Source organism: Cololabis saira, chromosome 3, assembly GCF_033807715.1.
Source record: "Cololabis saira isolate AMF1-May2022 chromosome 3, fColSai1.1, whole genome shotgun sequence".
In the NCBI taxonomy this organism is placed as follows: Eukaryota; Metazoa; Chordata; class Actinopteri; order Beloniformes; family Belonidae; genus Cololabis; species Cololabis saira.
Window position 1 is genome coordinate 5,567,287 of NC_084589.1, and position 17,576 is coordinate 5,584,862.

At 46.7% G+C, this 17,576-nt stretch overlaps 1 protein-coding gene across 1 annotated transcript in view; it reads left to right on the forward strand.

Annotated features, from left to right (window-relative positions):
- Nucleotides 1-17,576, forward strand: part of LOC133424898 (GON-4-like protein) — a 142,181-nt gene that overhangs the window by 64,068 nt on the left and 60,537 nt on the right. Inside the window, 5 exon segments of the mRNA XM_061715478.1 lie at nt 442-528; nt 2,232-2,436; nt 3,318-3,471; nt 3,779-3,929; nt 15,476-15,589. Coding sequence (XP_061571462.1) covers nt 442-528; nt 2,232-2,436; nt 3,318-3,471; nt 3,779-3,929; nt 15,476-15,589 — 711 coding nt within the window.

Genomic DNA, 17,576 nt, shown 5'->3' on the forward strand with positions numbered 1-17,576 from the left:
GGCGGTAGCGCGGTGGCGGTAGCGCGGTGGCGGTAGCATGGTGGCGGTAGCGCGGTGGCGGTAGCGTGTTGGTTGTAGCGCGGTAGCGCAGTGGTTGTAGCGTGGTGGCGGTAGCGGTAGCGCAGTGGTTGTAGCGATATCGCGGTGGTTGTAGCGCGGTGGCAGTAGCGCGGTAACGCAGTGGTTGTAGCGTGGTGGCGGTAGCGCGGTGGTTGTAGCGAGGTAGCGGTATCGCGTGGTTGTAGCGCAGTGGTTGTAGCCCAGTGGTTGTAGCGCGGTGGCGGTAGCGTGGTAGCGGTGGTTGTAGCGCGGTGGCTGTAGCGGCTTACGGGCCTAGTTGAGTGTGTGTAGTTCAGTGTGTAGAGTGTGTGGTTGAGTGTGTGGTAGAGTGTGTGGTTTGGGTTCTCCAGCTTCATGTTCACCTGAGTTTGTTTCTTGCAGCACGTGCAGCTGCTGACTCAAGTTCACCTGCTGACTCAGCGCATCCTGGCGCTGAACCACGAGGCGGCCATTACTAAACAGTACCTGGTGAGTCCTGGGGGGTCCACGTCCTGGGGGGTCCACGTCCTGGGGGGTCCACGTCCTGGGGGGTCCATGTCCTGGGGGGTGGACAAACAGCATCCTGTCCTACCAGCGGAGTGGCTGGGAAGGTTCCTCTGGCCTCTTCAGGGTGGAATGATGCTGATATGGATAACCGATGCGTCTGAAAAACCATTTCCTGAAACCTAACCCTCGCTTAGAGAGGTTATTAGGGAGCTTTGAGACGTGTGGTCTGTGGTTTGTTTTGTTCCGATTCAGGGGCTAAATCGATACAGTTGTTTGGTTTTTAGTTTGTGACGTTTGTGTTCACAAGGCAACCGTCTGTAGCGGTTCAAAGCTGTTAACAAATGCCATGAACCAACTGTTCTCTCATTGGTCAGAAATGAACACGGATGGAGTTTCCTCTTCCGTACCCCGGGAAAAACAACAATGGTTATAACCCCTTTCACAAAGAGGGCGCAAAGTGCAGACCGCCGCCGCCGCCGCCGCCGCCGCCGCCGCCGCCGCCGCCGCCGCCGCCAATCCCATTCATAGTGTATGTGCTACCGGCGCGGAGCTCAGCGGCGCGCGAGAGAGGACACCTGCCGCACCTTTTGTGCCGCGCCTGCCTGCCTGACTTGAACATTTTATAATTTCACCGTGGCGCGCTGTGACAACATCGCGGCGGGTCCAATAGGAGAGAAGGGGGTGGAGCCTCTGCCCTGACTCTTCTCCTTGCGCATACACATGAATGGAGTTGTGTCGATTACTGTGTGGATTATGTTCTCACTGCAAACGAACCGCTCCAGGTCTGGAATGGAAGCGAGCCATTTTGTGCTGCATCCGAGCGCGATTGCTGTTTTCAGATGTACCAAACGAATCGATCTTTAGGGGGAAACGCTCCCTGTTTCGGAACAACTGCTCCAAATGGGACAGAGGTGAAAGCACCGTAAGCTTGAGTTATGGTTCTGCGTCAAAACGACGCCGTGCCTACGGCGTGGGGTATGCATTGACGCAGACCACACGCCGTCACTGACGCCGTCACTGACGCCGTCACTGACGCCGTCACTGACGCCGTCACTGACGCCGTCACTGACGCCGTCACTGACGCCGTCACTGACGCCGTCACTGACGCCGTCACTGACGACGTCACCTCCCGAAAATTGTAACTACGCGTCGAGGCGACGCAGACCAAACGCAGACCGAGAGGGCTGTGATTGGTTCGCTTGGTAGCAACGCATTTCCGGTTTGAAGCTGTCGTAAACTTTCAGCGCTCTTTTCTTCGTGTGTGTGAATTTTTTTTTTTTTTTTTTTTTTTTTTTTTTTTTGTGTTTTGCACAATAGTTGTCCTTATCTCTTTGATTCACTGTGACCGGAAAAAGTCGGATAAACCATTCAGGAAACGTTCGCTAACTAGCGGTCACAGGGGGTACTGGACAGGGATGGAGTGACGGAGAAGTCTGAAGGGTTCACGACGGCGTCACGGTGACGGCGTGTGCTCTGTGTTGGTTTGACGCGGAACCATAATTCAGGCTTTAGACTCAACTTTATTGATCCCTCTGGGAGCTTCAGTCTCCAGCAGCTTATACAACAAAACTTTGGTTAGCAAAGTTTTTGCGATAGTTTTTTAGAATTAAAGACATTTCCTTTACACTTTTTACTGATTCATGTTGAATATCAGAAATGTCTGAATCCAGAATCTCCTTCCCCAGGAGGAGCTGCAGCAATTCAGCCGGCGTCAGGAGGAGGTACGTCTGTGGAGCAGCTTCTCAGTGTGTAACCTGGGGGGGGCGCTGGCCCTGCTGGGGGAGGTGGAGCAGGTGGAGCCCCCCCCAGGGGCTAACCCTAACCCCCCACACCCCCCTCCGGCTGAAGCTCCCAGGAGGCTCCTGCCTCAGATGGCTGCGTCCACCAGCAGTAAGAGCAGCAACACTAGACCAACCAGGTCCTAACCCTGACTTCTGACCCCTAACTCTGACCCCTAACCCCTAACTCTGACCCCTAACTCTGTCCCCTAACTCTGACCCTGACCCCTAACCCTGACCCTGACCCCTAACCCTGACCCCTAACCCTGACCCCTAACTCTGACCCCTAACTCTGACCCCTAACCCTGACCCATAACTCTGACCCCTGACCCCTAACTCTGACCCTGACCCCTAACTCTGACCCCTGACACCTAACTCTGACCTCTGACCCCTAACCCTGACCCCTAACTCTGACCCTGACCGCTAACCCTGACCGCTAACCCTGACCCCTACCCCTGACCCCTAACTCTGACCCCTACCCCTAACTCTGACCCCTAACCCCTAAATCTGACCCATACCCCCGACCCCTAACTGACCCCTGACCCCTAACCCTGACCCCTAACCCCTAAATCTGACCCATACCCCCGACCCCTAACTGACCCCTGACCCCTAACCCTGACCCCTAACCCTGACCCCTAACCCTGACCCCTAACCCCTAAATCTGACCCATACCCCCGACCCCTAACTGACCCCTGACCCCTAACCCCTAAATCTGACCCATACCCCCGACCCCTAACTGACCCCTGACCCCTAACCCTGACCCCTAACCCTGACCCCTAACCCTGACCCCTAACTCTGACCTCTGACCCCTAACTCTGACCCCTAACCCTGACCCCTAACCCTGACCCCTAACTCTGACCTCTGACCCCTAACCCTGACACCTAACTCTGACCCCAAACTCTGACCCCTAACCCTGACCCCTAACTCTGACCTCTGACCCCTAACTCTGATCTCTGACCCCTAACACTGACCTCTGACCTCTGCTGTGTCTAGGCCACGCCTTCCCGCTGCTGTCCCCCGATGCCGCCTGGCTAATGGCCACCAGGCCCGTCTTCCTGTACCCAGAACTACTTCCTGTCTGCAGCCTGGACCCCGCCCTGCACAACCGGGGGGGGGGGAGGAGTGTGTTCACGGCCGGGGAGGACGGGTAACACACACACGTACACATGTACTACACACACACACACACACACACTTACTACACACACACACATGTTCACGGCCGGGGAGGACGGGTAACACACACACACACACACACACACACATATATACAGGTTATACAGCAGGTTAGAGCTTCCCTTTAGATGATAGGGATGATGAAGTTTGCCAGGGAACGGTGTGTCAGATGGAGCCGACGGCTCCAGAGCCGGTTCCCAGTAGGCCGTGTTGTTGACTCCATTACCAGGAACTAACTACACGCTGACCTGATCTTTTCCCATGGTGCATTGCTGCAGGCTCATCGTTCTGGGTCTGAAGCATTTTGAGGGGACGGTCCACCCGGATCAGCTGATCAGTTCCTACCTGCTCTGTAAGAGTCGATGGAACATCAGGAAGCACATCAGAGAGATGAGCAGCGCCAAGGCTCCCAGCGACAACATCATCAAGGTGAGATTGGTGAGATCACCAAGGTGACATCAGAGTGAGATCACCAAGGTGACATCAGGGTGAGATCACCAAGGTGACATCAGGGGGAGATCACCAAGGTGACATCATCCAGGTGAGATCACCAAGGTGACATCATCCAGGTAAGCTCTGGAATAACTTGGAGGGTTAGATTTGATCTCTGTCCAAAGCGGCTCTCGAGTCATGGTTACAGGTCTTCCTGTTGTCATGGTTACAGGTCTTACAGGTCTTACTGTTGTCATGGTTACAGGTCTTACTGTTGTCACGGTTACAGGTCTTACTGTTGCCATGGTTACAGGTCTTCCTGTTATCATGGTTACATGTCTTCCTGTTGTCATGGTTACATGTCTTCCTGTTGTCATGGTTACAGGTCTTCCTGTTGTCATGGTTACAGGTCTTCCTGTTGTCATGGGGCGGCAGTAACTCAGGTGGTAGAGCGGGTCGTCCAATGATCGGAAGGTCGGCGGTTCGAATCCCGCTCTGTCCCAGTTTGCTGTCGTAGTGTCCTTGGGCAAGACACCTTACCCACCTTGCCTCGTGTGAATGTGTTTGAATGTGTATGAATGTTGGTGGTGGTCGGAGGGGCCGTTTGGCGCGATATGGCAGCCACGCTTCCGTCAGTCTGCCCCAGGGCAGCTGTGGCTACAAAACGTAGCTTACCACCACTAGTGAGGATGTGTATGAATGAATAATGATCTCTGTAAAGCGCTCTGGGTGCCTTGAAGGGCGCTATATAAATCCAAGTCATTATTATTATTATTATTATTATTATTATTATGGTTACAGGTCTTCCTGTTATCATGGTTACAGGTCTTCCTGTTGTCATGGTTACAAGTCTTACTGTTGTCATGGTTACAGGTCTTCCTGTTGTCATGGTTACAGGTCTTCCTGTTGTCATGGTTACAGGTCTTACTGTTGTCGTGGTTACAGGTCTTCCTGTTTTCATGGTTACAGGTCTTCCTGTTGTCATGGTTACAGGTCTTACTGTTGTCATGGTTACAGGTCTTACTGTTGTCATGGTTACAGGAGAAACAGCTAATCCTGGGCAAGGCTAGAGTGAACCTGAGGAAAACCTCAGTTTACATCAGTGAGGACTTTTGAGAGCTGAGACTGTTGCCCGCTATGAGGGAAGCAAGAGCCAGAGGTGACTATGCTATCATCAGTTACGACCGCCTCATTGTGAGGCCTGGGACTGGGACCAAGAAGGCCCCAAGTCACTGATATAACTCTACTGCACTGGTCAATGTGAACTGAGATTAGAATGGCACTGAACCTGCCAAACAAAGGGTTAAAAATAGCTCACATTAATGTTAGGAGTTTAAGAAACAAAGTGGATGAAGTATTTTGTTTAATTAATAGTGAAAATATCAATGTTCTTGCTGTCTCAGAAACACACTTAGACAACTCAGTGATAGACATGTGGCTAGCCATACCAGGTTACAACATCTTTAAAAACGATAGGAATATTTTTGGGGGAGGCGTGGCAATATACTGTATGTGCAAAGCCATATTCCTACCAAGATTAGGCTGGACCTGATGGTTCCTAACAGAAGCTCTTTGGTTGGAGGTCCACCTTTCTCACTGTAAGCAGATTTAGTTTGGCTGTGTTTATAAGCCCCCAGGTGCAAGTGTGCAATATGTTGAAGATTTATGTACTGCATTGATGAAGGTAACTGATATCGGTAAAGAAATGTTTGTCCTAGGTGACTTTAATATTGATTGGCTGTCAGTTTCATGCCCATTGAGGAAAAAGTTGAACAGCACTGCACTCATTTGTAATTTAATTCAGATGGTGAACAAGCCAACAAGATTTTATTGTAATAATGGCCAAACATCTGCAACTTGTATTGACCACATATTTATATTTATTTATAACAGTGAATTATGCTCCAAAGCAGTATCTGCTCCCATAGGTTTTAGTGACCATAATATTGTGGCCGTAGTAAGAAAAAGCAAAATTCCTAAAGCTGGCCCTAAAATACTGTATAATAGGTCATATAAAACATTTTGTAAAAATGATTTTGCTTAGGATATAAAGAATGTTGGGTGGAACCAAGTGTTAATGTTAAATGAGGTGGATAAAGCCCTACATTTATTTACTGAACTATTTCTCTCTGTGGCCGACAAACATGCTCCATTAAGAAGGTTCACAGTAAGATCTAATAAGGCACCATGGATTGATTAAGAAATCACGCAGTGTATGCATAAAAGAGATGAGCTGAAATAGCTGCAGTTGACTCTAAAGAAACTGAAAAGTGGAAAATGTATCGTGTAATGAGAAATAAAGTTACAAATCTTAACAGAAAAATGAAAAAAATATACTATCAAAACATGATTCAGGAAAAGAAGAATGATAGCAGCAAACTTTGGAAAACCCTGAATGAAATCATGGGTATAGCTAAAACTAATATACCTTATTTCATGATGCCAAGGGAATTTTCTTAACAAAACCAAAGGACATTGCAAACCATTTCAATGAGTACCGTATTTTCTGGACCATAAGCCGCACCTGTATATAAGCCGCATCCACTCTATTTAAAAAAATAAAAATAAAAAAAAGATGTACAAGCCTGTATACAAGCCGCATCCGCTCTAGCCGCATCCGCTCTATTAAAAAAAAAAAGATATGGAAGCTGCAGATATTTATGTTAAAGTTTATTTGTTAAATTAAATATTTAATACATGTACAGAACGATTTTGAACTGTAAATGATGTACATGTATGTACCTAAATACCATAGATCCTTTCCTAACAATAAACAAAGACATAACATGTCTTTTAACAGTAACACAGCAGCAACTTTGCTGGTTAAAACGGGACAGAACCAAGAGAAAATAAACTGTATTTATTTATTTATCTGTGAAATCACGTCACCTTAACCATCTTCGCTGAAACCCACAAAGTCCTCTTCTTCAGTGTCGGAGTTGAACAAACTCAGCAGCGCTTCATCACATCTGTCTCCATCAGTCTCACTCTCCTGTCATCACTGTCATCCTCCGCTGAGGTCGGCTCTGCAGCTGCGCTGCTCTCCTCGCGTAGCAGTCCAGCCTTTCTGAACGTGCTGGTGATGGTGGATTCTTTCACAGCACTCCACGCTGTTAGGATCCACTGACAGACGTCAGTAAAGGATGCTTTTCGCATGCGGCCGGTTTTTGTGAATGACTTCTCTCCACTTGTCATCCAAGTCTGCCACTCAACCCGGAGCGCAGCTTTAACTGCCCGATTGACACGGATGTCAAGCGGCTGCAAAAACTTGGTTGCACCTCCAGGAATCACAGCTGGAATAGAATTTGTTTTCTTGATTGCTGCTTTTACAGAATCTGTGATGTGGGCCCTCATACTATCCAAAACAAGCAGTGCTTTTTTCCGGTGAAAAAATCCTCCCGGCCGCTTGCTGTAGCACTCCGTTAACCATTCCTTCATCACGCCTTCCATCATCCACCCTTTGCTGTTAACTTTGACCACTATGCCTTTTGGGAATTGTTCTTTAGGCATAGTAATGCGCTTAAAAACCACCAGTGGTGGAAGTTTTTGCCCGGATGCAGTGCATGCCAGAACGCAGGTGAAATGCGTCCTCTCATGGCCCGTTGTTTTCAGCTGCACAGATGATGCGCCCCTCTTGTTAACGGTCCTGGTCAAAGGCAGATCAAACGTCAAAGGGACCTCGTCCGTATTTATGATCTCATCTGGTCTGATGGAGTGTTCTTGTACATGTTTTTCAACGAATTTATGGAAGTTTTTTATTTTTTCCTGATAGTCAGGGGGGAGTTGCTGACAGAGAGTGGTCCGTGTTCTGATGTACAGGTTTTTACGCTTCATAAATCTGAAACACCATGACGGCCCCGCTTTGAAATCTTTAATTTCCATTTCGTGGGCAATGGTTTTGGCTTTAACTCGGATCTGTACAGTGGATACACCTCGGCCACCTGCTCTCTGCGTGTTCACCCAGTCCTCCAGGACATTTTCTAGTTCAGGCCACCTGCTTTTATGTCCCCTGAAAGCTTTCCTGGACTTTGGGCATTGCATGAGCTCATCCCGCTGCATCCTCCAATGTCTCACCATGGACTCATTGACGCTAAGCTTCCGAGCAGCAGCGCGGTTTCCTTCCTGTATAGCGAGATCAACGGCCTTCAACTGCCTTCGGCACTGGTCTGTAAGCGCTGCAAGAAGCATAATTGCATATCATGCCTAAAGAAAGATGAAGATGAATATGCGGTGTTGCGGAAACAAGGCTCTGGCGTTATGTGGTTTTGTCAGGACTGTGAGGAGGGCGTAGAGAAATGTATCGCTGCGGAACAGATGATGGAGGAGAAATGCCAGATAATCACCCAGCAGTTCAAAGAGCAAATGAGTGAATGGGAGGCAAAGCTGGAGGTTAAATGTGACGAGAAGAGGGTCATCGAGCTTATACAGGAGAGTCTGAAGTCTACGACGCAGGACGGAGTAAGTTATGCCGAAGTAGTGCGCAATGGTGAGCCAAGGGAACAATCTATTACATTCAACAATGTCCTAACGGAGCTAGACGAGAGGAAATCAAGGGAGAGAAATATCGTGGTGTTTGGTATGGATGACCAGGACTTGGATGATGCAGAGGAGCGACAAAGGTTGGATCTGGACTTTGTGAAGGAAATATTCAAAACGTGTAAGGTGCGAACGACTACAGCCTCGTTTGTGCGAGCGAGCAGGCTGGGGAAATTCGTCAGGAGTGAGGACGCAGAGGAGAGAAGGAGGAGAGGGAGACCTCTGCTGGTCACATTGCAGAACATGGAACTTAAGACCAACTTGTTCAAGAACGTCTCTTTGCTGCACCAAAACGACAAGTTCAAGAAGACCAGTGTAGCAAATGACCTCACAAAGGCAGAGAGGGAAAAGGAGAGGGAGTTATATGAAGAGGCAAAGGAGAAACAGAAGAAGTCGACAGAAGGTCATATCTTCAGAGTCCGTGGCCCCCCCTGGGCTAGGCGGGTGGTGAAGATGTCAAAATCTAATGAGTGACTGCCCGCTACATCCAAGGTGCATAGGGTCAGCAGAACACCTGCATTAGAAAACATTACATGCATATAAACAAATGTTGATCAGTTGTTTAACAAAATGCATGAGCTCACTGCCCGTTTGAAATCCATGCCTCTCATACATATTATGGGGATTACTGAGGTCAAGCCTAAAAGCAAGAAACAAAAATTGAACCCAGGAGACTTTAGTCAGGATGATACTAATGAGTATATTATGTTTTCAAGGAACATTGAGAATGATATTGGTAGAGGCCTGCTGCTATACACACACAAATCCCTAGAGGTCACTGAAGTAACATTCAGGACTGAATTTCAAGAAAGCATGTTTGTTGAGATTAAGTGTGATAAACAAGAGGCTATGCTGGTGGGTTTAATCAATAGGTCTGACAGTGGGACTGAAGACAACAATAATAATCTACTGGCTCTAATGGAGGAGGTTGTAAATAGAAAGTATGTTCATAGATTAATCATGGGAGATTTTAATATGCCAACTATAGATTGGGATCTGTCTGATGTGAAGGTCAATAATCTGACATCACTAGACAATAGGTTTTTGAACTGTATACAGAATGAGCTGTTAACCCAACATGTATTGGAGCCAACAAGATGGAGGGGGAAGGACACACCACATGTGTTAGACCTGATAATCACAAATAATGAAAATATGGTCGAGGACATTCTGTATTTAAGCCCCCTAGGCAAAAGTGATCACAGTGTTCTGTTGTTTCAGGTAATCTGTTACACGAAGATCTTGTTAGGAACTAGCTGAGGTGATTGCTGAACCTCTAACAGCGCTATTTAATAGCTCGCTAGATGCAGCGGCTCTGCCATGAGAGTGGAAGGAGGCAGAAATTAGTGCAAATTTTCAAAAAAGGATGTAAGGCATTAGCAGGAAAATACAGACCAGTCAGCCTGACGTCAGTAATATGTAAATCGATGGAAAAACTAATAAGGACGAACATAGTTCAGCATATGAAATCTAATAAGCTTTTTAGTAATAAACAGTACGGGTTTATATCTGGTAGATCAACTACACTTCAACTCCTTACAGTTCTCGAAAAATGGTCAGCAGCTGTAGAAGGAGGTGGACTGTATATATATGGATTTCCAAAAAGCGTTCGACACGGTTCCCCGCAGAAGACTCATAGCGAAACTGAAGGCTTATGGTATTGATGGGAGAGTCGTAGACTGGGTAAGGGACTTTTTAAGGGATAGGAGACAGCGGGTAGTGGTAAATGGAGCAGCCTCACAGTGGAGACGAGTGACGTCGGGAGTTCCACAAGGCTCCGTGTTAGGCCCTGTGCTCTTCGTCATTTATATAAACGATCTACCCAGTTCAGTGAAATCAGATGTATATGTTTTTGCAAATGACACAAAAGTATTCAGAATCATCACAAATGACTCCGACAGAGTTGAACTCCAATCAGATCTTGAAAGGGTGAGTACCTGGAGTGATACTTGGTTACTGAGACTGAACCCTGAAAAGTGTAAGCATCTAAATATTACAAAAAAAGGTAACAGTAATGTAAACTATAAAATTGGAGACATAGTGGTCAAACAAATACAGGAGGAAAAGGACTTGGGGGTCACGATTGACAGTACATTAGAATTCCAAACCCACATCTCAGATAAGGTCAAGAAGGCCAATTCCATGTTGGCTATAATAAAAAGAACTTTTTTAGATCTTAATAGTGAAGTGCTGCTACCATTATATAAAGCTCTGGTCAGGTCTCATTTAGAATATGCTAACTCTGTTTGGAGCCCTTACAAAGTTAAATACATTGAAAAAATTGAGGGTGTTCAGAGAAGAGCTACGAAACTAGTCCCAGGTCTGAAAGGGTTGTCCTATGAAGAGAGAGTAAGAGCTCTGAAACTGCCAACCCTTGTATACAGGAGACACAGAGGGGACATGATCGAAGTATACAAGCTTGTACATGAGATATACGATGCCACAGCCGAACCTATTGTTCAGTTCTGGAACAGTACATATGAACTGAGATGAAACTCTTTGAAGTTGTTCCCTCAAAAGTGTCACTCAGAGAAGAGGAGGAACTTTTTCACACTGCGCGCGGTCAAAGAATGGAATGAACTTCCAGAGGAAGTCGTGCAGGCCCAATCTTCGAACTCTTTCAAGAACAGACTGGATAGGTTCTGGTCAAACAAAGACTTTTTGTATGATTTTAGAGCTGATAGGTGATGCAAAATGGAATCAATTAAACTGTGTGTGATTTTATGAAATGTTTTGAATGTAAATTTTAGTCCTATGTATTTATTGTAAGTTATTCTTGATACCGATGTTAAGGACACATGTCCTGTATCGGTCAATTTATTAAACTTAAAACTTGCATCATACGAAGTTCTTCGTGTGGGTTCCATGATGAAGGGGGGGGAGGATTTGAAAATATTTAATTTGTCGTCCTTCTATCTGCTTTTACCAAGTTTTATCTGCTAAAGAAGTAGTGTATTCTTCTTTGCATTTATTTTGTCTTAGATTTGATTCTACCGGTAATTCCGGTTAGCGCGCCCCCTAGCGGTGGAAGAAAAATCCACAGATTAGCCGCGCCTTTGTTTAAGCCACATGGTTCAAAACCTATGAAAAAAGTAGCGGCTTATAGTCCGGAAAATACAGTATTTTGACGACAAAGTTGATAAGTTAAGAAAGGAAATGGGCTCCCCTCGTCAAAACGGTATGTCTTCTCAAATAATTGCCAATTATATAATGAGCAACAAACAATGTAGTTTTGAGTTTCAACCTATAGAAATTGAAAAGGTGGAAAAACTACTTGCTGGGCTAAATAATAGTAAATCAGCTGGTATGGATAATTTGGATGGACAGCTACTTAAAGTTGTTTCAAATATAATTTCCTTGCCAATTTGCCACATTTTCAATTTGAGTCTGAAGCAGGGTCTATTCCCACAGACCTGGAAATCTGCCAAGGTCGTTGTAGCAGGGTGGATGCTACGGGGGCCCGACCGAAGGATGGAGAGGACACGGAGTTTCGTGCAGACCCTTCTTTATTACTCACAAAATCACCACACAGTGCACAAGCATGGCACAGCAGCAGCTTCTCAGTCTCCCACCTGCCCAGCTGCAGTCTCCCAGTCCTTATCAAGGCTGGCAGGCTGATGGGACACACCTGTTTCCCATCCACCTGAGTGGCTGCAGCTACTCCACTCTGCCACACACCCCCAACGACAAACTCGAGCCGGGGTCCGTCCGGCCGAGCATACTCCCCCCGCCCCCTCGGAGCGGGAGAGGAACCCTCCGGGCTTCCCGGTCGGGGGGTCGTCCCCGGCGTCGGCCCGACCAGCGCAACGGTCGGGGGGGGCGACCCCGGCGTCGGCCCGGTTGCCGTGGACGACGCTCTCCTGGCCGGGCCCGTGGTGGCCTCGGGCCACACGGTGCGCCCCGGACCGCCTCCTCCGTGGCGTAGTCCTGCGCCAGCTGCCGGTCCGCCTCCAGGACCGCCTCCTCCTCCTCCTCCGCAACGCAGCCCTGCTCTGGCTGGTGGTCCGCCTCCATCCCCGCCGTCGCTGATGGCGGCTGCGCCTCCGCAGCCGCCTCCCCAGCCAACTCCGCCTCCGTCTCCGTCTCCGCCGCTGACTCCATCCCCGGAGCCGTCGCCTGGCGGCCCGCAGCTTCCGCCTCACGGCCTCTCAGCTGCGGCGCCACCAGCGCTGCCGCGGCGAACCTCAGACGGGGTGCAGGGATGGGTCGCTCCGCGGGTCCCGCCGCCTCGGGAGCCGTCGCTTGGCGGCCCGCAGCTTCTGCCTCCCGGCCTATCAGCTGCGGCGCCGCCAGCTCCTCCCGCGTTGCTGCGGCGGCGGCCCTCAGACGGGGTGCAGGGGCGGTGGGTCGCCCCGCGGCCACCAGGGCTTCTATGGCGGCCAGCTGCCGCTCGCCCTGGTCCCGGAAGGTAGCCGCCATGGCCCGGGCGAGCGTGTCCAGGGCCCGCTCCGTGCCTCTCTCGTCCATTCTTCGGGCCCCACGTTGGGCGCCAGATGTAGCAGGGTGGATGCTACGGGGGCCCGACCGAAGGATGGAGAGGACACGGAGTTTCGTGCAGACCCTTCTTTATTACTCACAAAATCACCACACAGTGCACAAGCATGGCACAGCAGCAGCTTCTCAGTCTCCCACCTGCCCAGCTGCAGTCTCCCAGTCCTTATCAAGGCTGGCAGGCTGATGGGACACACCTGTTTCCCATCCACCTGAGTGGCTGCAGCTACTCCACTCTGCCACAGTCGTACCTCTTCCTAAAAACAAACAGAAGAGTTTCTCGGCTGCTAACAGCAAACCTAGACAGAGTTAAGGAACACACTTCAATCAGAACTACAACTAATACTTCAATGGATATGCAAGAATAAATTGGTTTTGAATGTGGCAAAGACTAAAAGCATCATGTTTGGGGCCAAACATGCTGCTAATAATAACAACAAATTGGTCTTATCATTCAAAGGTTCAGGTATTGAACAGGTTCAAGAGACTAAATTGCTCGGTGTCGCACTTGATGAGTGACTGGAGAAACATATTGAGAATTTGGTCAAGAAAATGGGTAAAGGTGTAGCATGTATCAGAAGATGTTCTGGTTTTCTTACTCCTGGTGATCCAAGCACTAGTGTTATCTCACCTTGATTACTGCTCACCAATTTGGTCGAGTGCAGCCAAAAAAGACCTCTCTAAGCTTCAAATTGCTCAGAATAAAGCTGCAAGGCTCGCATTGTGCTGTCCATCAGGTGTGAGACAGAGTACTGAAAGTTTGCATGCCAGTCTCTCATTGCTCAGAGTCCAGGAGAGGTTGGCTTGTAACTTAATGTTTTTTTTCAGAAACATCTTCCACAGTAAACAACCAAACCATCTGTATTCACAATTACATTATGTCACCAGAGATCAGCACAGTTACAATAGCAGGCAGGCTACTAGAGGTTCTCTAGTGAAACCCAAACCCAGAACAGATGCAGTCCGGAGGTCTAGAATATATCGGGCTCTTTCCGTGTGGAACAAGTCGCCAATTATGATTATTGAAGCACTGACTAAGGCAAGTTTTAAAAAACTGTTTAAAAAATCACATTAATTTGAATCCAAATGTTATCTAAATCTGAGGGAATTAGATGGGATATAGTTTAATATATTGTGATGTTTGGTTTTATACTTTAGTTTGTTTTAATTTGAAGCCTATACCGTTTGTTATTATGTTTTGTTTTTGTCTTGCATTGTTTTTGTATGTTTGCTTTACTTGTTAGGGCCCGAGCACTTGCGGTGGGAAGGCCCTATTGTATCTGTAGGAATTTTTTTTTTCTTTCTTTCTTCTGACAAAAGGAGGGCCTTTTTGCCCCCCTAAACGTGCCCAAAAAGTCACCAAATTTTGCACGCAAGACCGGCCTGGCGAAAAATTTGATATTTAATGGTTGAGCAAAATGGCTCAACAGCGCCCCCTTGAAAACTTTGTGCCTCAAGCCCCACGATACGGTTTGACGTACATGAACGAAAATTGGTACACACCTGTATCATGTCGCAACTTAAAGAAAAGTCTCTTGGCGCCATGGCCGAAACCGAACAGGAAGTCGGCCATTTTGAACATTCTGAATTAATCGCGTAATATATGCCATTCCTTCGAGAATTAATACGGCCCGAACCGTATCGTGAACCCAGATGTGTTATACATCAAAATGTGCGTCTCCATCCTGCGACTATGCGCATTACTTTTCTCTTTCAAAAGTGTTACGGTGGCGACGCTAGACGCCAAAAAGCGCGCCCCCCCCCCCCCCCTTCATCTGATTGGTCCATATTTGATAGTTCTCCAAAAGTCACCAAATTTTGCATGCAAGCCAGGCCTGACGATAAATTTGATATTTCATGGTTTGCAGTAATGGGCGTGGCCTAACGGCTCAACAGCGCCCCCTAGAATACTATTCTTTGCCATTACCTTTGAATGGTTTGACATAGAGAGTAGTGGGTGGTGTCATCTGACTCTGTATGGAGTCATTGAGCTTCTTTGGCCTTAATTAGCCCCGCCCCTTCTTTTGATAGGTTGTCCCGATTTTCTGCTATAACTTTTGAATGGTTTGACATAGAGAGTCGTGGGGGGTGTCATCACACTCTGTATGGAGTCCTTCACCTTCATTGGCCTGAATTAGCCCCGCCCCTTCTTCTGATTGGTTGTCCCTTTTTTCTGCTATAACTTTTGAATGGTTTGACATAGGAAGTCATGGGTGGTGTCATTTCTGATATGCTTATGGGGGGCGGTGGCCGTGAGTGCGAGGGCCCGTTCATCGCTGCTTGCAGCTTTAATTTTAATTGTTTTTATGTTTTGTCAGACATGATATCTATTGTGTCTCATTTGATGTTTTGTTGATGTCTTATTGATTTACGTTTTGTTGATTTATTGTGTCTTATGTGATGTTTGTTGTGTGTGGACCCCAGGAAGAGTAATGGGGATCGAATTAAATAAACAAAAAAACAAACAGGTATTACTGTTGTCATGGTTACAGGTCTTCGTGTCATCATGGTTACAGGTCTTCCTGACACGGGGACTGGTCCCCCAGCTCCCAGCCTCCTGCAGTGTTCAGTCTGGAGACCAGCGCCCCCCGGTGGACAAGAACACATCCAACATGCCCAACTGGCTGAAGGTACGACGCCATAAACCTGATCCAGGTAAACCTTTATCCTGTTTTATGGTCCGCTGGATCCTGGTTCTGGACCCAAACCAGGGCTGGGACCGGAACCCGGACCGGGTCAGCAGCTCTGAGTTCCAGTGTGATGGATGACGGAGCGGGGCAGCGGATGCTGAGGCCTGTGGTGCAACCAGGACTTCATGTGCCTTCAGGTTATGGGCTCAAATTAAAGCCATAAATATTTTGTATCTGTAAATAAACTTTGTACTTGTAGAAATATTTTGTGCGTGTGCAAAAAATATTTGTACTTGTAGAAATATTTTGTGCGTGTGCAAAAAATATTTGTATGCAATGTGCTGATTGGCTCTCCAGAAACCCGTGCCAAAGATCGCTGATTGGCTCTTATTATTGGCACGTCAAAACAGTGCCATAATTCGCCATAATTTGTAGTTGTAAAAAAAGTTTGTAGCTTTTGTAAAAAAAAAAAAGGTTGTAGCTTTGCATATCCAATGTTGCACACAGACGAATTAATTCCACAGCTACAAAAATGTTTTAAACATGCACACAATATTTCTAAAAGTACAAATATTTTTTGCACACGCACAGAATATTTCTACAAGTACAAAGTTTATTTACAGATACAAAATATTTATGGCTTTAATTTGAGCCCATATCAGGTCGGCTCAAGAAGGAGTGCAGAGCTTTATGGATGGTTTCTATGGCGACCGTGTGTGTGTGTGTGTGTGTGTGTGTGTGTGTGTGTGTGTGTGTGTGTGTGTGTGTGTGTGTGTGTGTGTGTGTATATATATATATATATATATATATATATATATATATATATATATATATAATCTATCAGTGACGTGCGGTGAGATTCATGGATGGTGAGGGACTGACTTAATCAGTCAGATTTACAAGCATATGAACCCTCCAGAGCAACTTATTCACCATTTGAATGGCAGCAGTTAACTGGTTATGTTTAAAACCTCCTATCGTCATTCACATACAAATGCTTTACACATACAAACTGTAGCGCACAAAAAGCACATTTAATTAAAAAAAAAGTTACCCGTATTTTCTGGATTATATGCCGCTACTTTTTTCATAGGTTTTGAACCATGCGGCTTATACAAAGGTTCTGTGGATATTCTGTGGATTTTTCTTCCACCGCTAGGGGGAGTGCTAACCGGAATTAGAATAAAAAATAAGACAAAATAAATGCAAAGAAGAATACGCTACTTCTTCTTTAGCAGATAGAAGTAGGTAGAAGCAGATTTCAAACAGATAAATAGATAAAAAAATACTGGTTATTTTCTCTTGGTTCTGTCCCGTTTTAATCAGCAAAGTTGCTGCCGTGTTAAAAGACACTGTTAGGAAAGGATCTATTTAGGTACAAACATGTACATCATTTACAGTTCAAAATCCTTCTGTACATGTAGTAAATATCTAATCTAACAACATAAATATCTGCGGCTAAATATCTTTTTTTTTTTAAATAGTGCGGATGCGGTTTATATACAGGTGCGGCTTGTATATCTTTTTTTATTGTTTTTTTTTAAATAGAGTGGATGCGGCTTATATACAGGTGCAGCTTATAGTCCAGAAAATACGGTATTATGGTCTTACCTTTACTTATAAATGAAGTCCATGCGCCGCTCCTTCTGAACAAAAGCAGCGATGACTTGATTGTAGAAGTCTTCCTTATCTTCCTTCAGTTTTAAAAGTCTCTCTGTCTCAATGGAAATCAGTGCCAGGGTAGAAAGTCGTCCTTGGTCAGTCCTGTTGCGACTGTATGTTTTGAGTCTTTTAAGTGCTGAGAATTACCTCTCCCCCGATGCTGTAGTAGCTGGAACAGTTAGCATGAGCTGGAGCAACTTTGTCGCCTCAGAAACAGTTGGAATGAGATCGTTCCGGGCCAAAAAGCTGAGAAGCTGTCCAGGAGATTTACATTCATCCCTCACCATTTGTGAACTATACAGTCCAACGAGATCCACCTTCAGTT